The 23,459-nt window shown below is 40.6% G+C and overlaps 1 protein-coding gene across 1 annotated transcript; it reads left to right on the top strand.

Annotated features, from left to right (window-relative positions):
- The first annotated feature begins 7,309 nt into the window (after positions 1–7,309).
- Positions 7,310–21,349, top strand: LOC139729856 (uncharacterized). The gene is made up of 9 exons (XM_071640779.1): positions 7,310–7,418; positions 11,893–11,945; positions 12,787–12,922; positions 14,296–14,724; positions 15,626–15,779; positions 16,769–16,853; positions 18,439–18,498; positions 19,752–19,942; positions 20,412–21,349. The coding sequence occupies exons 1-9, from the start codon at positions 7,406–7,408 to the stop codon at positions 20,620–20,622; spliced, it is 1,332 nt and encodes a 443-aa protein (XP_071496880.1). The 5' UTR covers positions 7,310–7,405; the 3' UTR covers positions 20,623–21,349.
- Positions 21,350–23,459: the final 2,110 nt, after the last annotated feature.

Raw genomic sequence — 23,459 nt, forward strand, 5'->3', positions numbered from 1 at the left:
TTTCGATGAGATTGCTGGCGTGGAGATGATACGATGGTGCAAAAGGTTACATCCGGCATGCAAAATTTCAGCTTCTGCTGTCATGAGCAAAATTGGATCTATTTTCTCAGATCGTGAAAAAAAAGAGAAAGAAAGAAAGAAAGAAAGATAAAGATAAACCATCTTGTCTTCTCTTACCACGAGGTTGTCCTCCAAGTCCTGGATCCTCGTTTCCATGGCATCCCAAGCTTCGGTGAAGTCACGTGACAAGTCACGTGTCTCGCGATCCTTCTTACAGCCAATCGCTCGCTTGATAGGCTGAACCAGATCTTGGTAGTCCTTATATCATATATTATAAGAAAAGGAAGAAATGGGAGACTTTAACTCTACTGTGGAAATTGCAGTTAGACTCTTCAACAAGATATGCTGAATTCGACTCCCATGTTCGGATGTCTCAGACATCCGAATATGGAGATATTAATATTGTATCGAGATATTATATGGAGATACATGTATCATATGGAGATATTATATAGAGATATTTTGGTGTGGTACCCATGATGACCTTCTTCGCTTATATTGGTGTTCAATACATTAATCTTGGTCCAAGATAATGGTGTCAAGTCGCTCTGGAAAAGGTAATGCTAACACAGATGATCAATTCACCCTTATCTCATTATTCCTATCTCAGATAGTCTAATTCTCAGCGGTAGTAGTTATGCAGTAGTATCATTATATTACCACCGAGAAGATTATGCACGAAAGAGTTGTATCTACAGCCATCCAAGGAAGTACCTATTAAAGATCAATGTCATATATCGACATTGTATAATGTTTGAATAATTATTTGATGGGAACTTGAATGAAAGGCAATTTTATAATATACCCAAAGCTGTTTGATGGGTGGATGATTTTTCAGCTATTTCACCGGTTTTATGGCCAAATAACAAACATAATAATCATTCCTCTGGGTGGGGCGGAAAGTTAGATAAAAACCTTCTGCTCATGACTTTGTATTCAAATAATTTTACCTGTATCTGGTCTCGGAGCGTGGTCACGTCTTCAGAGAGCTGCGTACATCGCTCCTTCCACGAGGTCTCGATCTCCTCGGCCCTGGAGCTCAGCTGGGTCCAGGATGCCCGGAGATGGTGGATGGCATCCTCCGGAAAGATGACGTCATAATATGACTCTTTCTCCTCCAAGGCGGAGATGTCGACCTCATTAGCCAAGTCTACAAACTCCTAGAATTGTTTAACAACGAAGTTGTTAATGTTAAGAAACAGCGACTTTTAATCCCTTCCGCGAGTATGCATTTCATTTAGGAGATGATTACAACCCTTGGGTCATGTGGAAAGGAAGAAAAATTGTGGTGACATAGCGGTGGTGATATATATGACGTAATTATCATTATAAACGCCAGCATCGCCGTCATAAGGATGCAAGATGATTATATATAATGATGAGACACGGATTGTTGATAGAGACATTGATAATAATGATGAAAATGACTATAATGATGACAATGAAGACGACGATGATGATAATGATATCAAACACGATGATGATTAGAAGAAGACAAGATGACAACAATACTCATAGCGATAGAAAGAACGTTGATGCTCTTAAAACAATCGAGAACTTCTCACCTGTAGCTGGGCATCTTTCTGCAGCTTCTGCTTCGTGGTGTCATGCAGAACACCCCGAAGCCGATTGATTTCCTGCTGCTGCTTGTCCGAGGTGCTAAGGAGATCCTTCGCCAGATCTCCAGGGGAAACATCATCTGGTGAACCGGTGACGATCCGGGCGGCTTTCTCCAGCTCACGGAGATCCTTTCGCAAAGTTTTACACATGGTAGGCATGATTATAGAATTAACGAAAGAGATTTTACGGGGTGTAAAACCTCTTTGTTGTAAGTAACGCAAATGGTTTATGATCTTCGAGAGTTTTTAGATCCCTAATGAACACTACAAAACATCTAACTGCAGAACTTTATTAAAAGGCGTTGATTAACCATCCGTATACTATTTGTAATTATGATGGCGGAATCTTGAATGGTCAATGAGCCTACAGCGAATATCTTTCTTGTGCCAGTATTAATAACCGGTTATGATGTAGGCCTAATCAGGGAGGTGCTCTTTCTTCTACCTCCCTGGCCTAATCGTTGTGTTTTTGTTTCCTCTGTCTTGGTTTTTAATGGCTCCAAGAATGGCTGGTGTTTTCAAAACGACACCTATACCTTTGTGATCCTGTGATTAGTTCTCATGTATTTTAAGTAGATGTACAGAGAAGCGTGGCTTACCTCCAGTTGTTCCTGAAGTTTTTTGATCTTCTTCTCGAGCTGAAAAGAGTTGGATTCACCGGCCTTTTGACAGGAAGATTGTAATAAACACGTTTTACAGCTTTGTAATGAAGCATTTTGCTCAGAAGGGAATTTAAGATGATACGCACTGACTTCTGCCGGTCTCGATAACTATTATTTCTAATCAATCTAATTCATGTTTCCTTTATGCGTTCACATTATGAATTGTGTTGCCTATACTCTCTTCCACAACTACTATTTCTCCTGCTATTTTAAAAAGGAGGAATAGAATTAATGAGAAAGATGATTCAAGATAATAATAGTAATCATAAAAACAATAACAATAATAATAATAATTGTCATTATGATGATGAAAGTTATTATAATGATATTATAATAGTACTAAGTAATGATAGGTAATAGTATTTATAACAAAAATAATGATAATAATGATAATCCTACAAAACGTAAATTGACAAATTACCTCCAGGATGGTTTGTGTGGTGGCGGTAGAGGTGCATACCCGCTTACAAACCCGAAGGTCTAAGGCGGGGCCAGCAGCGATAGCATGAGACTTGGCAACCGCATCCTCGTCGTCGTCGCTATCGTCATCATCCGCCGAGGCGACCACGCTGCTGGTGGTCGATGGCGGGACACTAGGTTTGGCCGTCATCATCCGAACGACCATGTCCATGCGGGATGGTGGTGAGTCCTGCGGGACGGAGATGGGGGTGCGGGAGGTAGAAGCAGCTGCTTCCACAGAGACTGAGGCGTCCTGCAAGTATGAGCACGTTACAATCCATTTTCATACCATTACGAATAAATTCGACAATATGCAGATAAAAAACAAAACTGAAGTGTGATAATCGACAGCATGTAAGCAGCATCTCTTCGTATGGTCTGAAACACAGCTGAAATCATTTTCATCACACAAATTTCCTTCCATGCATATATATAGATAAGGTGAAAAAAACATGAGAAGAATTAGAATGCGCCAGCTGTGGCAGGACAACAATGATAATCACCGTTTCATAATCTTGATTATCACTGATATAGAGACTAATATGTGAATATGATAGCTAAAGACAGGTAGACATATAAATCGAGTAATGGATTTGCGAATAAACTAATGATAATGATGATGATAATGATGATAAAACTAATGATAATGATTAATAATAATAATAATAATGATATGTTTTCATTATTATTATTATCATCATCATCGCCATCATTATAAACACAGTTCAACTATATCAAGCGCCTACGAAAGATACTTGTACAAAAAAAATGATATAATTCAAATCATTACAACTGAGGAAAATTTAAAAGACATCAGATCAAAACTGCTATTTTATCATTGAATCTTTCATAATATTTACTATTATGCTTCTTTGTTTGAAAGTTTAAAGAGACGTTTATTCATTTACAGTGAACACATAATTCAGCATAAAGGAATGGTATACAGAAAACTCATTGTAATGCCCAAGAAATTCTCTTTTATAAACTCAAAAGTACTCGACTGGACAACTAAAAAAAAACAACAAGTGTGATTCCACTGGTACAATAAAGATGAACATTTTTTGAAAATCGAATTCGATTATGAGAAAAATAATCATCACAGATAGCAATACATCGCAAACACTGCATTAAAATGTACGATGAAACGACTTGAAAGATTAAAAAAAAAGTCACTTGAGCATTAACATTCTATATAGTAAGCATGGGTGTTTTTGTGTGTTTTGTGTGTATAGGCCTATTTATATGCATGTACGTGTATTTATATATGAGGGTGTACATAATGTATGTGTGTGAATATGTGTGAGAATGTATCTGTAAAGAATTGTGATAGAAAAATTCATCGTCATCACCTGCTCGGAGTTTTCGACGTCGCTCGCCTGGTCGTCCGCCTCGAGGATGGAGTCCTCGTTGGAGGGATCGAACGGGTTCGTCCAACCGAAAGTCTTCTGCAAGACTTGCTTGACAGCCTTGGCGACAACGTCGCTGTCATTCTCCGATTCAACAGTGCGAAGGTCTTCTCGCCGGGATGAGGTCATCGTCCTGTTCGCGCGCCGGAGTCTCCGCGCCCCCTGTGCGGCATTGCTGCCGCTTGCTGGGATCAGTGGAAAATCTTCCATATTGCTGGAACAAAGCACATTCGTAATCGTGACTGTATACACCTGGGTCCCGTTGCATAAAACTTTTTTAGCAACCTTAAAAAATTCAGGTTGGGATTTGCCCAACCTGAATTTTTTTAAGGTTCCTAACCTAAGAATGTAAAATCTGTTGCATAAAAACTCTGGTTGGGAGCTTCCAACCGGAATTTTGTGATTTCAACCGGAATAAAAATCTGGTTGGAGTTCTATGCAACGGGCCCCTGGGCTATAGGGGGGGGGGGGGATGGAGCAAGCTAAGGGTGAATCTGTTTCTGTTCTTGTTTAGCAATCAGCAAACAAAGAAAATGAATTTTAAAGGTGGGCTAATTTCATTCAAAACTGAACTAAAATGTCAAAAATTCTGTTGCGTCATACGGTGCTCACATAAAGTCAACAACGCTTTGCTGTTATTATGACTGCACTGTCCTAAGTTTGTGGTTCGCAATTCTGCATGCCTTAAGTCAGCTCTCTTAATGTTTTCTACGAGTTGATTTGCATATTAATGGTATAATAATCACAGAGGATGAAAACACAGAATTGCACAAGCGACTTTGTATACATGTAATGCATTGTATTCCACGATTGGTTACAGTCACTTTTACAGTTTCCACAGCATGCAGTCATGCACGCAGGTCAAGGTATACACACGAAAACAATATCACTGACTGAAAATATCATCCCAACATCCCGTTTCAACTGATCATAATATTATCTTTGTAAATTTTCATGGTAAAAATAACGTAAACAACTCACTCAGACTTTCTCGCCGTCAGCTATAATACGGTAGTTGATTCTGAGATGGTAGATGAAAAAGAACCGTCAAAAAGTCGCAAAAATACGAACATTGAAACAAAGTATTGTTCCAGCCGAAGTGCACTCAACGAAAGAGTTAAACACAGTGAAGATCATAGGAGTGTAAAGTGTGTATAAAAACTGCTTCATTGTTTCTAGGTTGCTGATGACGTCATAATACAGAACTTCGAGCAAATGGGCCGGTTGACATTTGCGCATACCCAAATTGAGAAAACGTCATCAATGTCAGTGCGCGGAAATAGTGGAATACAGGCGATGATAAATGTATATCTCTCCCTTAAAGGGAGGGTACAGTATAATCAGCCTAGGCCGTTTCATTAAGAAGTTACTTTGATTACCAAGCCCGCAGTTGTAATTTGCAATAATTGCAGTTACAACAGTAATAAATAAAACGGTAAAGTCTTAAAGACTATTATTTTGTCAATGCAGTTTCAATCATTGCAGGCCGAAACCTATCGTATAGCCACAATAAATATTTAAAACTCCCGATATCAAACAGGGGCTCAGGATATTGCTCGTATACCAAAACCTTCTATAGTTTGGTCTAGGTCAAGGAAAATGAATGCCCATACTGTTATGATGGTACATCCAATCATCAATAACTTTCTGGGGTCTGGTTCCCTCAGATTTTCTATAAATGACCACTTATATGTGAGGGGAAAGGGAAATCAACGACAGGGCAGTGTTACAGCGTTGTCTTACAGTGTTCAATCGTTTGAAAATGAATAATAACAGAGTGAAATCGGACAAAGAGAATGGTAACGCTTTATCCAAAGTTGAAATGAAATATATAAGACAACTGTGGGATCCTTAAACTTGATGTCTTCATGAAGCACAAATAATGGGAGCAAACGCGATATATGCGGTGTATTATGATTATGACTATTATGGCCTTACCAATGCGTCCGTTCATGATCTATACAGGAATGTAAAAAATGCATGAAAAAAAAATGAAATGGATTCGGTTCGTCATTTGAAAGATGAAATAAGGTTCTTTTTTTCCCAAAGTTCGTTAAAGATGAAATAAGGTTTGTAATCTTGAGGCTCGTTAGTACGCACCTTTTTTATATTCTCTCTCTTTCTTTTTTCTTTTCAGATTAAAGAACATCTGGTACACGCGGAATTCAGTGTGCCTTTTGGAATGACGAACCTGAGGAATAACGAAAGTTTATAGGTGTAGTTACATACCAGGAAGGAGAGAGGCCTCCCTGGTTATATCCAAAACATACGTATATCTTATGTAACATGAAATCAGAAGAAGAAAAAAAATCTCTGTACAAATTGTATGTTGGATTAGCCAACAATGTAATAAAGGCGTGATGGAGATAAGCGTAACTCTATAATTATCTTACACATAATCTATACAAAAAAGAAAAGATACCAAAATTCCCTCAAAAAGCAGCAGCTGCAACAACAACAACAACAACAGCGACAACGACAACGACGACGACGACGACGACAACAACAACAACAACAACAGATCACTTCTCCAATCAGAGTCCAAGCTCCTCCAGAAGGCACGCATGGATAACATCACTATCTCTGTATAACATGAGTCACCGAAAGTTCAGTCTGTATTTCATAGTCGGGAACATCTTCCGAGGGGACTTCGTCTGGCTTCACGGAATATATAGATATATTTAAAATGAAACTCCTCCGAACAGACAGATTTTTCTGTCTAGTCAAGAGACTGCGAACTTTTTATAGAATGTGTAGATCGAGTCATTTGAGTGATACTATCAATATGCAAAATATAAACGTGTGACCAACTTGCCCCTACTTTCTTCATTCCTTTCACTGAAGATTTTTTTTTCCACCCAGCTTTCTCCATTCGCTAAATCCCCATAATTGTCTACAATGGTCTACGCGGAATTCATGGTATCCTTTTCTGTCGAGGAATCTGAGAATGACAGCACGCCAGGCCAGGCGTTCTTCACTGTGGTTCTTCAGTGAGACGTCGTAACGCGCAGACGCACTGCCCTGGATCGATCGTCAGCCGGGCTCAAAGAATGACGAAGGAGTACCTTTTCCGACCAATCAGAGACCAGCACAGTGGACCTTTAACTTCAAAATCTAAACGCAAAACATCGTCGGCGTGTCTCCGGTGTGTGCAAGAAGTGGTCGTTTCATCAAATTCCAGTTAGTCAAACACGCCATTATGCCGCGGAAACGTAAGTTTAAAGCCACCTCTTAGTATATTCTGAGGTATTTATACTATAATTCTTTTCTGCTTAATTCTACATATCGATTTGGTTGGTAGAAATCTCACGTTCTAAAACAGTGTGTGGCTACGGCTGCAAGCTGTTGTGTTACACGTCTGCGCTGCTGGCAGCCGTTGCTATTCAGTCCCATATGTGGCAAATTGTGTTAGTGGGCGTTCATATGACTGTTTTCTTTACAACGGCGAGTGTCATGTTCTGCGCTGCGAGATTAACTTTCGTTCATATCTCTACTTTATCAGCTACAGCCGACATTTTTTCCGTTTTAATCTTAAAGAAGATAGATAAGGTCATGGTAAATATAGCCCGACGGCGACCAGACGCTGTTGTGTTAGTGTTAGCAGTTAGTGTTAGACTTTCTATTCAACTGGACCTGATGATATCCCGATCCCAGGAACTTTCCTCAAGATGTTTGCAAAGGAACTAGCCCCCATAGCCCATCCTCACCGTTGTATTCCAACAATCTTTAGATACAGGTATTGTTCCTTCTGACTGGCGGGTAGCAAACATCATAACTGCGACAGCCGCCACACGCAGTGTGGCGGCTGCGCCGTGCTCCCATTCAAGATCTTCATGTTGAACAAACGGGTGCCTTTGCGGCGCTATATTTCCTTAATTTTTCAACAGAAACTACTAGGAATACTTACATGGGTCGATGAAACCTAAATCAGTTTAATGACTATCATCGGCGACTGTTTGATGCATTTCATTGCTTGTGATGCACAAAATGATGTCTTATAAGCAGCTCACCGATGTTCACAGAATTCACAATCACTTGCACAAGCGCACAGAATACTTGAACTGTATTGTTAGCCTTTTGTCAAGGCCCTCTCGCTGTAACGGAAGAGCGAACGGACGAGCGAAGCTAGTCCATCCGAGCGCACAGCGCTACCCCACTCGGCTGGCTCTCCACACCATACAGCGAGAGGGCCTTGACAAAAGGCTACGTATCACTTGCTACAGACGTAAATATTCATAAATGAATGATACATGCAAAAAAAAAAAAAATAACAACAACAACATGCTGCTGGAATTTTTTTCCGTACCCTTAATACGCCGAAGAAATGTGTTCCAGTAATGCTGCTTGAATCGCTGACAAAATGATAATAATAATGATAATAATGTCTTGATCATGCACACTGAGTCATGAATATTCATTTACAATGTTACTAGTATTATGTATTGTTGTACATCGACGATGTGGCCGATGGGGGAAAAAAAAAACAAGGAAAAACTGAAACCCCACCTCTTCCTCTGTCTCACTGAAGATGGCATCCATGATGCTGTGATTCAAATCACAATTCTATATAAACTAGACTGTTAGTAGTTGTAACTAAGCCAGCCGTGTAATTGTATACAAAATGATACAGTACTGTACTACAGTATTGCAAACATTGAAAATGAACTGTTTGATGCATTTTATTCATTTCACCTTGTAATTATGCACTGAGTAATTATGCATTATTCATATCCTTGAGCTTCCCTACCGATGACGTCATTATTTACGCATGCGTAGATGCGTGCAAATGGATACACGTTCAAAATGGCAGCAAGGCTCTCCTCACTGGGGCAGGTCGCTTACTCCTAAAAAATGTGGAAAATTTTGCAGTTTCCAGATGAATTGGTGAGAAGAACCAAGCCAATGAAGTAATCTATACTTCAATTTTGATCGTTACTGTGTTCATTATCGAAATTTAGTTATTGTTTATTTGTGAAGTCGCCGCATGTGGCAATAGGGGAGCTCACATAAGCGAAACTGCGGGGAAGCCGCCAGGACCGCGCCTGGCGGCGCGGTCTCCGGGGCTACAAACATCACACCGATATTCAAGAAAGGTGATAAAAGCACTCCATCCAATTACCGCCCTGTCTCGGTCACCTCAATCTGTAGTAAGATTAATTGATTAATTGAACACATCATTTTTAGCGAAATAATGGATCATTATGACAATAATGGTATACTACACGACTGACAACATGGATTCCGCCCCAACCACTCATGTGAGACACAACTTATTCAAACAGCACAAGATCTTACCTCAGTCCGGGAAACCCGCTCATGAGGATCGCTCCCGCGTACGAGGACTACCCCGCCTCATGAGGACTGCCCCCACACTTCATGAGGACCGCCCCCACGCCTCATGAGGCCCGGGGGGGAACGCCTCATGAGGCACGGGGGGGGGGGGGGGGGGGGGGGGGGGCCGAACGCCTCATGAGGCCCCCAATTCACTTCTATTCATCTCACATCTGACGTATAAATTGTCGCAACTTTGCACGGTGATTTTTTGTTACACACACATGTCCACTATCCATGATGAAAAGAAGAAAAAAATCCTATCCGTTTTTTTTTTTTTAAATCGAGTTTTAATCAACCGATGCAGAGCGCCCATCAAAACACCCGTGAGGCGTGGGGGCGGTCCTCATGAGGCGGGGCAGTCCTCGTACGCGGGAGCGGTCCTCATGAGCGGGTTTCGCGGACTGTACCTTTAGTCTCCTTGGACCAAAAGGACCAGGTTGATGCAATCGCTCTTGACTTCTCAAAAGCTTTCGACCGGGTGCCCCATGAATGACTTTTGCTAAAACTCCATCATTATGGTATTAGAGCTCATCTCCTTGACTGGATCAGATCCTTTCTCACCACTAGGTCACAGAGGGTTGTTATTGATGGAGTCTCATCTGAGTGGACCCATGTTTCATCAGGAGTACCACAAGGGACAGTCCTGGGGCCTCTCTTTCATCTCATTCATCAATGACCTCACAACTGACATAACATCGACAAGATAAGATTGTTTGCAGATGACTGTCTCAACAATTCAGACCACCATGCTCTTCAACAAGACCTAGAGACCGCCTCCACCACTAGTCCAGCATATGGCAGATGAAATTCAACACTGAGAAGTGCCATCTACTCTGATTCACCCTGCGTCATAACATCCTAGAAGGAAATTACTCACTGGGTAACTCCCAACTCACAGCCGTGCAAAGTTATGAATACCTAGGACTCACCTTCACCCACAATCTTTCATGGCAAACCCATATTATTAATGACATGATCTCCAAATCCAACCAAATGCCAGGTTTAATAAACAGGGATTAAGACGTTCTTCGCAGAAGATACGACAGAAGGCTTACCTCACCCTCGTGCGGCTGGAATACTGTGCCACCGTCTGGAATCAATTTACAAAGAAGGATTTATCTAGAATCGCGGCAGTACAGCGACGAGCTGCTCGATTTGTCCTGCAGAGGTACTATCACAGGGACAGTGTGTCCGATATGATCCAACAACTTAATTGGGACACACTAGAGCGCCGCAGGCTTCACTACTGCCTCATTCTTCTCCACAAAATAAAGGACAACAAGGTAGCCGTCAACACAGACCATCTCTTAACACCCATTCCCTACACAAACACTAGAAATTATCATCCAAACAAGATCAAATCCATACCCGCACGAACCCGATTATACCAGAACTCCTTTTTTCTGAGGACTATACTGGCATGGAATGTGCTCCCAATCAGCATCCTGGCTTCCACATCAATAGAAGCCTTCAAGGGTGCACTCACATCACTCAACCACTAAATGATGTGGCCTTTTTTACTTGCACCTTGTACTAAGTATTATAAGCACCATCTGTCTGCGCTGCACGGGACACTCACTAGTCCCCTCGACACTACATTCAGAGTGATGGATCCTGTCGAGTACCGAAGTAGAAGTATTCGTGATTAGTGAATAGTGAATAGTGTTAATACTAATTAATATTTTAGTAATAATACAGCGACTGGGCGGGCTGCTGCTCCTATCACTTTACTAGCCTGATCCGACTCAAACTTTTTGGTGCTTTTTTTTTTCTGTGCCATGGCTCTCACTTCTCCATGCACAAATCAGCCCTTCCTGTAAAACTAAAGCCTGACATCATTTTACAAATATTCAGATTTAAGACCAGAGAAAAGTACGATCAGAACTATCTGATTTTGTGTGCATAGTATTCCAAATTAAAAATTTATATTGGTGAGTTTTATTGTCTGCGTCTGCGCACAGTGAGCGAACTCGTTGCCGTTGGCGCCCGATCATTGTAACCTGATTTTTGTCGAAAAGTGCCAACAGAATTTGTTTCTTCTTTTTATCACGGAGAGTGGACATACATATGATATGTGTGCAACAAGAAATCCCCATGCAAACTTGCAACATTTTATATTGTGATAGTTAATGTGAGATGGATGAGAAGTGAAAGGGGGCCTCATGAGCGTCTCTCCCCCCGAGGACCTGAATCCAAGTTAATGAGCATGGCCAGGGTGCTCATGAGGAGGAGAGAACCTTATGAGCAGGTTTTCCATACTGATACTAGATAGGATATTTCTTTTGTGAGCAAGCGTTTCTTTAACCAATACTTGTATTTCTTTTCTCCTTATCTTGTATTGTCTTTTTGTAGGTAGCAGGGGTCGTCGTGGAAATTCAGGCAAAAGATCCAATGTTGACCAACAAGTGAGTGATTGAAAATATGTATTGCTCAATTTCTATGCATTATTTTGCTTATATTGCATTTCTATAAAATATTGACATTTATTAGAATCCAGATGAAGTTAAAGCTGCACTAATTTTCTAATATGATTGTTATCAGTAATCAATATGACTAAATAAGATAGTTGTGCTTACAATTGATTTCATAGTACCATAGTTTGTAATGTAATTCATCCCAGCACTTTTTTTTTGGGGGGGGGGGGGAGGGGGTAAATTACTTTTTTAAACATGTCTTTTTCCTTTATTTGTACTGTTACAGAACAGTTTATGTTTAGCCATGAATTGATAATTATCAGAGGTCTCTTCTGAAATGTGAGGTGCAGTGAAGATGTACTTAGTGGTCTATTAAGTAGCAAAGTCTTTTGCTGTATGTCGTAAGATGTATTTTATCTCGCCGTAGACGATGGTTGTCCTATATTACATAGCAACGTTGTGGTCAAAGCATTTGACATGTATTGGCATTCGTGTATAAGGGCATGTGCAAGTTCAGCGGCGATGCCAACATTATCATGCCATGCTTTTGGTCTGAAGCTTTGTTTTATCTACAATTGTACACGATATCCCTGCTTAGACATTTGTCATATAACAGGCATTTAGAGACAGTTGGCTTACATCTCATTCAAAGTCAGTGTTTGTTGCTTGTTGTTGTCTAGCTAGGAATACCGGTATTCAAGTTCACCTCTTGATTGCTGACGTGATGTCGTGATATACATTTGTAATCATCAAGTGAGAAGCCATTTGAATGAACGATCCCCAGCTTCCACCAGTTGTGCACACAAGTGTATCACTTTTTTGTTTCATGCAGGCTACTGCACCTGCCTCATCTCCAAAGCTTGATGATTCCAAGATCACCCATTATTTTCCTGCCTCTGAAGGCCAACTTGAGAGTTCCCCTGACAAGCAAACATCTGACCTGATCAACCCAGGAGCAAATATTGGTAGTGAGTGTAAATCCCTTCTTGACACCTTCTCCTGTCATTCTATCCCTGGATGGTATAAAAAACCTGGGAAATTGAATTAAGTTTTTTGTTTTTTCATGCCTCCGCCAACGAAGTGGCCGGAGGCATTATGTTTTCAGGTCGTCCGTCCGTCCGTCCCGTTTTGTTTTTGTCGATATCTCAAGAACCGTGTGGTGGTTTTACATCAAACTTGATACTAGTATGAGGGTATATCCTGGGGGGATAATACTTTGTTTGGATTTTAGGGTCACGGGGTCAAAGGTCACAGGTTATTTTGTGAAAAAAGGTTGAAATTTCATGTTTTTCTCCATATCTCGCAAATGTCTTTATGGTTCAAGTAATCTTCATGGAACTTAGTATATATGCATGTACCGATGGGCAGTAATTATCTAGGGAAGTTGGGGGTCATGGGTCAAAGGTCAGGGGTCAACAGTCAAGGTCAACTCCTCAAAATATCACTACTTTCCTTATATTTATGCAATGCCTGAAGAATTTTTTTAAAAACTTGATGTATGCATGTATAACCCAATATATATTCTGTGGGAAATTTCTTGTCAAAGGTCAAAAGGTCACAGGTCAAGTGAAAGTGCTAAATTGCACTTCCTTCATATCTCAAAAGTAACTCAAGGTATTATCATGAAACTTACATATTTATGCATGTTCTACCTAACAGTGATTCTCTTTGGAACTGTGAGGTCAGAGGTCAAAGGCCAGGTTTAGATAATACTATTTTATCATTTGATACTGAAATTATACTTTTTCTCAATACCTTGAAAATTACTCAATGCATAAACTTATAAAAGGGTCAAAAGTCAAGTAAAAATCATCAGTTCCCCCAAATACCTGCACTCTGACGTTTTAATTATTCATCCAATTGAACCTAATTCTAGGAAAGTGAACATTCAGTACATTTGTGGCAAACCTGTCATTTCAATATTTTGCCAGTTGTGTGAAACTGACATCACACATTGTCAAGACATTGCACTATGGACCTATTAGGAGAACCATGCATTATTGCGGAGGCATACACCAGTCGCCGTAGCGACATTTCTAGTTTGCATCTTTTGCATGTTTGTTGTTTGTTTGTGTGTGTGTTTGTTTGTTTTTTCATCTAGATCCCCATTGTATTAGCCAGCATGATAAGTCAGTGCTCCTGATAAAATTTTCTCTATTATGGCTTGGTATTCTGTGTTCAGCAGTTTTATGCATTTAAATAGCTTTTCTGGTGTTTTAAGGAGCCAATAAATGAACAAAATGATAAACACAAATCCCGTTGTTTAGTGTTTCTGACATTATATTCATTTGCATGCATTGCATACAATTGGTCTTCTTCATCGCAATGTTTGTGCCACCAGTATCCACCTGCGCAGATGTTGTACCAGGTTTGCTGACACCAGACAGCACCCCCACCAAAACTCCCATACCGCCCGACCGTCGCCAGTCCCCTTCTCCGGATGCGACTCTGCCCTATCCCCTGGAGGAGGCTTCCCCGGGCAATAATTCCATCTCCATGCCGGCTGGGGACGTCGGGAAAAGAGGAGGTGAACAGCTGGGTCCCTCTGTTGACTCACCTTGTCCGACCCGAAGGACGTCACCCCGAAAAGGCAACGAATCTGTCACCGACAATGCCCAATCGTTCACCCTGCTGACTGGGGACGCTGGGGAAGGAGGAGGGGAACAGCTGGGTCCCTCCGTCGACTCACCTCGTCCAGCCCGAAGGACATCGGCCCAAAAAGCCATCAACTTTTTTGCCAACAATTTCCAGTCGGTCACAGAGCAATCAGGTGAAGTGCTATTCTTCTACAGCCACAAATTGAATGTTCAATCTCCTTAGATTCATTTTCCACATACAATGTACATTGTACATAGGGGGGGGGGGGGGGGCCAAACTGTTATTTTCCATTTATATCTTAATTGAAGAACAGAGTCCTAGTTTTTGCTTTGTTTGTTTATTAAAATTTTCCTTTGAGCAGCATGGGGACGACACTGTTTCCAGCTAGAAACTGTGAACCAGTGAGTGATACATGACCAATAAATCAAACAAACAATATGTGCCATAATGTGATCACAAGTTTGAGAAGCATGATCCTGAACGAGTATTGAGATGCAAAATTTGAAGAAACCCACTTTTCTTATCATATATCAATTTTGTTTTTTTCTGAACATTATCCCGCTACTGTTGATTTTGTATCAGTGCATTGATAGCAAAATCGGTAAGGAAGCTTTCATTTCATGCCTTTTCCTTTGAATACATACTTGTATATGATAGATTCATATTGTCCAATGTACAGTGGACTCCTGTTATAACGAAGTCCTTGGGACCAGCAATTTCCTTTTGTTATATTGAAATTTCATTATATCTGAACAAATAAACAATAAAAAAACATAGAAATGATATGGTTGCAGCCTGAAATTTTATTTCGTTGTAACCAGAATTTTGTTTTAACCATGGTTGTTATAACGGGAGTGCACTGTATTGTAAAACAGCCACATAGCTCAAGGAATTGTACATGTATATGTATATATCTGCTGATTTGGACTAATTGTATTTCTTCAGGTACCGGTAAACTCTTTTTATATATGTAAGCAATTTTCACTATAGTGTGTAAATATTGCTGTATTTCTGATAAAATGTGGTAATATGAACTGTTTTCTTTTGAAAAAAAAAAAAATGACACCTCGTAGGCAAGGATTCTGGGCGACAAAGGAAATTTGGCGATACAGTGGAATCGCCAGTGTCTAGTCGAACAGAAACAGGGCCCAAGAAGTCACGACGAGGTCGCAGAGGAAGGAAGGCTGGCGCCAAGTCTGGAACCCCAAAGGCCCATTCAACTCAAAAGTAAGGGGATGGTGAAGCGCGTCATGATATTTACAGTGTGGAATACTGTAAATCCAGAAACATTCGCATTAGATCATGAAACTCTTGTGATTTGGAGGTGACAGCATTTTTCACGGCATGGAACTTTTGTGAATTGCCAACCATGACGGTCTATGGCTTTGTAGTGACATTCATTCAGTGCCTTGTGTAGCCAAAACTTTTCATGTACAGTTAACTTTCACCAGTCTCGGCTCCTAGCAAAGTTTCATTCACTCAAAAAAATTGCTGGTTTTTCAGTACTATGATGTTGTGTTTTCTTTACCTTCAACATCAGTAAGAAAACACAGCAAAATCAAACATATGTCAAAGTTTAATGGGTTCAGCATCTTGAGAGAGGGCCAGAGTGAGAGTGAGGGCTAGAATTTGTAAAATAACCAATAAAGCAATAGTGACTTGACTTCTACAAGCTGCCTCCTATTTTCAAACAACAAAAACAAAAACCTCTCATGTAGATGCTCAGTTCTTCTTCTACCTGCTGTTACCTTTTTCAGACTTTGCTTTATTGTGCAAAGTACACCTTGTATAATCAAATGTCATGTAATGAATTTACTTGTAGTCTTAACATGTTACTTTCCAAATAGGAGTGGTTACATTCAACATGACATTTAGCTGCATAGTACAGTGCACTCCCATTATTGCGAAGTCATTGGGACTTGTAGTTTTCTTTCGCTGTATTAAAATTTCATTATAACCAGACAGTAAAGTGTAGGCAGATGGCATAGATGATTATTTTAGGACATGAATTTTTACTTCATTATATCGAGAATTTTGTTATAACCAGATTTATTACAGTAGGAGTGCACTGTAACAACATGATATCCAAAGTCTTCATATGTATCCTTTTGAAGCTGAGGACCTTGTGCTGTAAATCCTATAAAATGAAATTGCCATTACTGCATGTAAATTGAACATTGATACAAGTTGACTTTGCATTTCTTTTGCTTTATCAGGCGTGAGAGTGAAACAAGAGTAAAGACCATCAAGGATTTCTTCCCAGTCCGAAGAAGTGATCGACGATGTAAATCAGAGCTTGAGGTCAGTGTGAAATGACAATCACTCTGTGTTGTTTCCTCCACCAAGGAGGTTATGTTTTTCCAAGTGTTTGTTTATTTCTTTATTTGTTTTTCTGTTACTTTATTGCAAAATAACTCCTGAAGTTATGAAAGGGTTTGGATGGAATTTTCAGAAAAGTTATTATGACACAAGGAACACATGATCTAGCTCACCATTTGGATCCAGGATATTTTTGGAAGATGGAAATCACAGTGTGGGAGCAAATGAACTGCTTGGTAGAGGTCTGCATTCTTCAAGTGATTTTCAAGATTCTTGTTCTTCATTGTTTAGTTGTTGTTGTTTTTTTTTACTTCATGGTTTTGGAAGTAGTAGTAGTAGTAGTAGTAGTAGTAGTAACAGTAGTAGTAGTAGTAGTAGTAGTGGTAGTAGTAGTGGTGGTAGTAGTAGTAGTAGTAGTAGTAGTAGTAGCAGTAGTAGTAGTAGTAGCAGTAGTAGTAGTAGTAGCAGCAGTAGTAGTAGTAGTAGCAGCAGCAGCAGTAGTAATAGTAGTAGCAGCAGTAGTAGAAGTAGTAACAGTCGTAGCATCAAGTTGCAGTGCTAGTTGCAAAAGTATTAGCAGTAATAATGGTACTTGGTAAACTTGATATTATCATTGCCAGTGCTATCACTGTTATTTACTTGTCTGTCTGTCCATCTTTCTATCTATATCTATTCATCTGTCTGTCTGTCTGTCTGTCTATCAATCCATACATCTATCATTATTGTCCCCGCCGAACGAGTTCGAGCAGGGGACTATGAAACGGGCTCCATACGTGTGTGTGTCTGTGCGTCAGTCCGTGCGTCCGTCCGTCCTTGCGTCCGTCCGTGTGTGCGTCCGTGTGTGATCAAAATGTTCAATTTGCTACTTCTCTGTCATTTATGACCCAATTTTGATTCTGTTTGCTTTATATGATAGCACTACATGGGAGCTTTAAAACTTCTACACAGAATTTCAGTTGCGACCTTTGACCTTGACCTTTGACCTATATTGTACATTTTGCTACAAAATGCTACTCCTTCGCCATTTCTAACCCGATTTCGATTCCGTTTGCTTTATATGATGGCACTAGTTGAGGGCTTCAAAACTTGTACACAGAATTTTTACCTTTGACTTCTTTGACCTTTGACCTTGATTTTTTACCTATATTGTGCATTTTGCTACAAAATGCTACTCCTTCGCCATTTCTAACCCGATTTCGATTCCGTTTGCTTTATGTGATAGCACTAGGTGAGGGCTTCAAAACTTTTGTAGACACAGAATTTTGACCTTTGTCTTCTTTGACCTTTGACCTTGATTTTTGACCTATATTGTACATTGGCTACAAAATGCTACTCCTTCGCCATTTCTAACCCAATTTCGATTCCATTTGCTTTATGTGATGACACTAGGTGAGGGCTTCAAAACTTCTACACAGAATTTTGACCTTTGACTTCTTTGACCTTTGACCTTGATTTTTTACCTATATTGCACATTTTGGTACAAAATGCTACTTCCGGCGGGGACATATTACGCACCGCGTAATTTCTACTTTTCCTTGTTCCATTCTTTCTCTCATCACACACCCAGGCTGAAAAGAAGGAAGCCCTCGAGGATGCCATTCTGTCAAACAGAGAAGATGGTCTGAAGGTGAGAAGTTGGTAGTGTATGGAAGAAAGGGGATGGGGGGGGGGGGGAGGTTGTCTGGCTTTTGAGGAAAAAGGTTGACTTGATGGGACAGTCAAGAAGGAGGGAGAAGAAAATGTCCTGTGTGTGAAGTTACAGCATTGTGAGCAGAAAAGGGGGCTTCTGCACCTCCAAAAGGTAAAACTCATACCCAGACTCCTTCAAGTTGACAAGCTGTTAGGAGTAGAAGGTACAAAAATGACTTTGTCAGCTATGCATGCAGTGATAGTGGTTCTTAATGTTCATGATGAAGGCTTTCTTTCTTTCCTGTCCTGTAATATACAGTTTGTATATAGCGCATACACATAGACACACATGCACACACCAACCTGCACACGCACACTGATAGCCACTTGAGCATTTCCATACTTCGCATCCGCATTAAAGGCACTCAATCGTGGCGAGTGGTTTGTGCGGCACGGAGACGAACGCAACACGCTGCCTCCCCCATTCTGTATCAAATGTAGTGACCCCGAATGAGAATAGCGCTGACTTAATGGGTCAGCGAACAACACACTAACCTACAAGAGCTCTATGCTACAAATCTCCTAACCCAAAATGGCTGTACGAGCGAGCCATGAGAGCTTCCGAATGGACGCACACTCTCAGTGCGCATGCGCATGAAGAGAGGCCAAAAGAGCCACGTGTCTCCTGGCCTCTCCTCCAATCACCGCAGCTCGCGGTGACAATGTTTGTGTATGATGCGTACACCAGGCTTGGCGTACACACACGCACACACACACACGTGTCTCAGTGGCAGCATTGTCCCACACGTTTATGGATATAGCACCAAGTCTGGCATTGCGCAATTGCATGCACAAACTTCGGTCGTTCGGAGTTTACGTATCATAAGGGATGGCAATCGGCTGCCTTTCATCACTATACAGGAGAGTATAATATACAAGGCAACTCGGGATAAAAAGTGTGTCATCTGTAACTGAGGATTCTTATGTTGATGAAGCCCAGTAAATTTACAAATATTAGTTGAATATAGCCCAGAACATTCTTTTGTCTTTTCAGAACCAGTGACAAAGCAGTATGTTATTTTTTATCACAGTGTATAGTGCAATGTATCTCTGTACCATATCACGTATGAATAGCAACATACTGTAGATTTATTGATATTATCCGTATTAGAAAATTACAGATAGATGGATACAAACATATGACACACTTTTGTTGTTACCTGTTAGCATGCATATTTCCAATCACCCCAGGTGGACGAAATACTTGGTAAAGGTCGCGGGGTCATCTCCACCAAGCCATTCAAGAGGGGCGACTTTGTGGTGGAGTACTACGGGGACCTCATCAGCATGCCAGAGGCCAGACAGCGGGAGGCGAAGTACCAGGAGGATCCCGAGACCGGGTGCTACATGTACTACTTTGAGCACAAGAACAGAAGCTACTGGTAAGTCTTAGTGGCCACAATTTTCGCCAGTCAGATAATGACCGTCGTCAGTATTCATATGCATGGTGGTAGCCACTCTTGTTTTTAGCCTTTTTCAAGGGCCTTCTTGCAGATGTTAGCACCGACAGTCACAAATAGAGTGAGCTCACTCTAAATGCATCAGCATGGGGGCCTTTTGAGATCTGTGAATGTGATTATTATTCATGAGGAAAGAGAAAGTGCCAACCGTTCCTACTGAATAACAACTTAGTTCAACCAGTGGAATGGCTAGATTTTACTTTCAGCAGGCAGTGGGAAATGTAGATGCAAAAGCTTCTTCAGTATTGCTTAACCAGATAGACGATTGTTGCTGGCAAAAACACTGTTAATAGCAGTCCTATGTGCAATTCAGAGGCATAGGAAAGGTTCTGTGGACCCTGTATGTTACTCTCACAAAGTGTCATTTGTGGTATTCTCCCATCCATCATAGCGTTGATGCCACGAGAGAATCAGGCCGACTGGGGCGACTCCTGAACCACAGCCGGCAGGGCAACTGCTGCACCAAACTCATCGACATCAAGGAGCGGCCGCACCTGATACTCGTGGCGAAGCAGGACATTGAAGCAGGGGAGGAGCTTGTATATGATTACGGCGACAGGAATAAGGAATCGATACAATCTCACCCCTGGCTGGCTCTATGATAGCGAGCCAGTCCTTCTTTGACTTTCAGCACTCAGGAACGAAATTCGTTGTGTACAGATGTGCTAAAAATAATTGGGAGTGGAATCTTCCAATCTGTACAGACCCATGATTCATGCCCTCATCACTCACATATAAAAGGTGCGATGGCTACCTCTTGCCATGTAAGCTGTAAGAGATAGCGGCCATATTCTTCCAAGTGGCTGCAAATGTTCACCTGGATGTGTGCTGGCGAGCATGGCTAAATCTCTCTATAGAAACAGGACTCAAATGTTCACAAGAGTTCTCCTCATCACAAACACGTGCGGCCGATGTTCTGGCAGTCCAATATTACAACAGAACACGCACAATTTCTTCTCTCTTTGGGTGTGAGATGAAGTGTAGCACAGCATTTCATCAGTCTACTACAGTGGCTGTCTTCTAGACCCCACCCATTGTGTGTGTTCAAACAGCGCTGCTCTGCCAATTTGTGTCACAGTTATTCAGGTCTCAGTAATACCCAGCTTGTCATGAGAGAACACATAATGTAGAAGCATTTTATTTACTTTGTGTGTGTGGGTGTGAGTGTGTGTGTGTGTACGTATATATGACAAGCTGTTTGCCAACGTCAGATTAATCTCATCGTCTGCCAAGAAGACTATTTTGTTTTGATTCTGTATTTTAGGGCACATGTCTAACGGTCAATGGGAAAGATTTGTTTGTGTGTGTGTGTGTGTGTGTGTGTGTGTGTGTGTGTGTGTGTGTGTGTGTTTACAATTTTGTTCAAACCTAGAAGAGAAACACACATTGCACTGTACCTTCACAGAGAGAAGGCAAAGAACAGTGGTGTGCTTGTCAGGCACTGAGGGAAAAGAAGAATAAATGTGTTTCTTAGCCTACTTTTATACTGGTGGGATTTTCAAGCCCGTATACTTTCAAATATGAATTAGGGTAAGAAGTTGCAATAATTGTTTGTCTATGGAAATTCATAAGTTTAGAAATTCTAATAGCTAATCTCAATGGCAGTAAGACATGATATCTTAGCTTTAAAACAGGATTCTGTAAGAAATTGTTCCCCCGAAAAAATCTGCTGTATCAGTAGGGTGTTTCAGAAGTTTTTGTTGATGCTTTAAAGACATGTGTGGTACTGGATAGGTAATTTTACTGTTGACTTCATTCTGATTCTTTTTGTCGTTGTGTTTTTAATGAAGTGAAAATGAAGACAATCATTAATGTTGTAACATCAAGTGTTTGAAATTTAGGCTTGGCTAAGTACATGTAAGCATTTCACAAAGCCATGGCTAAAAGAAAAAGAGTGAAGAGAATATGAAATGAATTTTGTGAATAGCCTTGTCATAGTTGTTCAGTTATGATCTCAATTTGCTTTTTATACTTCTGCCAGAGGCATTGTGTGTTTGTGTGTTCAGGTTGTCCATCCATCCTGTTATTCGTTCCAGATCTCAGGTTTGCAGTACTGTATAGCAGAAAAACAAAGCAGCATGTTTGGAGGACTTTGTTGGTATTTGGCCTGGGCAGGCTTCGTAAAGTGTAGGTGAGCCAAAGTTCGGAGATCAAAGGTGTTACTAAACTTTGGCTGGAAAGTAACATTTTTCAGCAGTAACTTCATTAGGGAATGTCCTGTAGAAATGTAATTTCATAGAAGAGATAAGATTGTTGACAGGCTGTTCATATATTTGTAACATATTGTTACACATATATGCTTTAAAAAAATCACAGTCGAAAAGGCCACAGGTGAAGGTCAAAAGGTCACTGGACTCCAGTCATATCCAGGTGTCATTGATGCTAGGAATTTCTAAAAGCAAGAAGGGATGGTAATTGATAGACATTGAGTGCCGTAAAAATGACAGGGACGAGAGGCCAAAGGTCACTGAAATCTAGCGAAAAAATTAAGCTGTCATTCTCTTGTCGTGCTGTAAAAAATGATGTTTTTCGCGGCATGAAACTTTCGCGAATTGGAGCCGATGGCCTTTTTCGCGGCATGAAATTTTTGTGAGTTGCCTCTGACATTCAATGCGTATGGTGTAGAAAAGAATTTAACTTTCACATGCATTTGAATTTCACAAAATTTGCGACATTAAAATGCATGCGAACATTCCTTGTTTTACAGTAACTTCCACCAGGCGAGGTCAATCAATGTTATCTCTGGTAATGGCTTATCAATACATTGGGGAGTACATGTATTTCTTCGGTGCAGAGAGGGTCAAAGGTCAATCTGTGGGAAACGGAAGAGAGCAATGAACTCTGCGAGTGCGGGTGAAGGGCCACTGACCCTACAGGCAGATGAAGTGATTGCATGAGAAAGCGGGGGCATCCCAGTCGACATCAATGACATGCTGCAGTCTGCTGCTCTAGTCCACTTTATTTTCGGGGGAATCTTTTGGAGGTGATGTCCACATGGCCCAATGCAGTTTAAACTCTTGTCCTATACTGCTGTAGAGGAGTGTACAAACAATTGTTTAATCTATAATAATTTATGCAGAGTTTAGAAAATATATAGTTTGTGAAAGTAGCAGCATCTTGAAGAGTGCCATTTTTTTCCTCCTGCCTGTTTTTCTCTGGCCATACTTTGTACTGTTAAAGCAACTATAAATAACTCTGGAGTATTGTATGAATTCAGTTGGATGTAGATTTCTCCAAATTCTATTCGTCTAATAATGTTGCCAGCTGAGAACCAGAAGGGTGCTACTGCTTTGGCATACTAAGAATTGAGCATTGATAAAAACTAAACAATAAATTTTCATGAAAAAAAATGGTTAATAAATCAAAAGGGAGTACATTAATAAGCTTTGTACTAAATACTGGGTTAAAAAAAAAGCATCCATGTGGTTTTGATTTTTGA

This window comes from Diadema antillarum, unplaced genomic scaffold (assembly GCF_040938485.1).
Source record: "Diadema antillarum isolate AM-2024a unplaced genomic scaffold, OU_Dant_1.0 seq00000266_RagTag, whole genome shotgun sequence".
NCBI lineage: Eukaryota > Metazoa > Echinodermata > Echinoidea > Diadematoida > Diadematidae > Diadema > Diadema antillarum.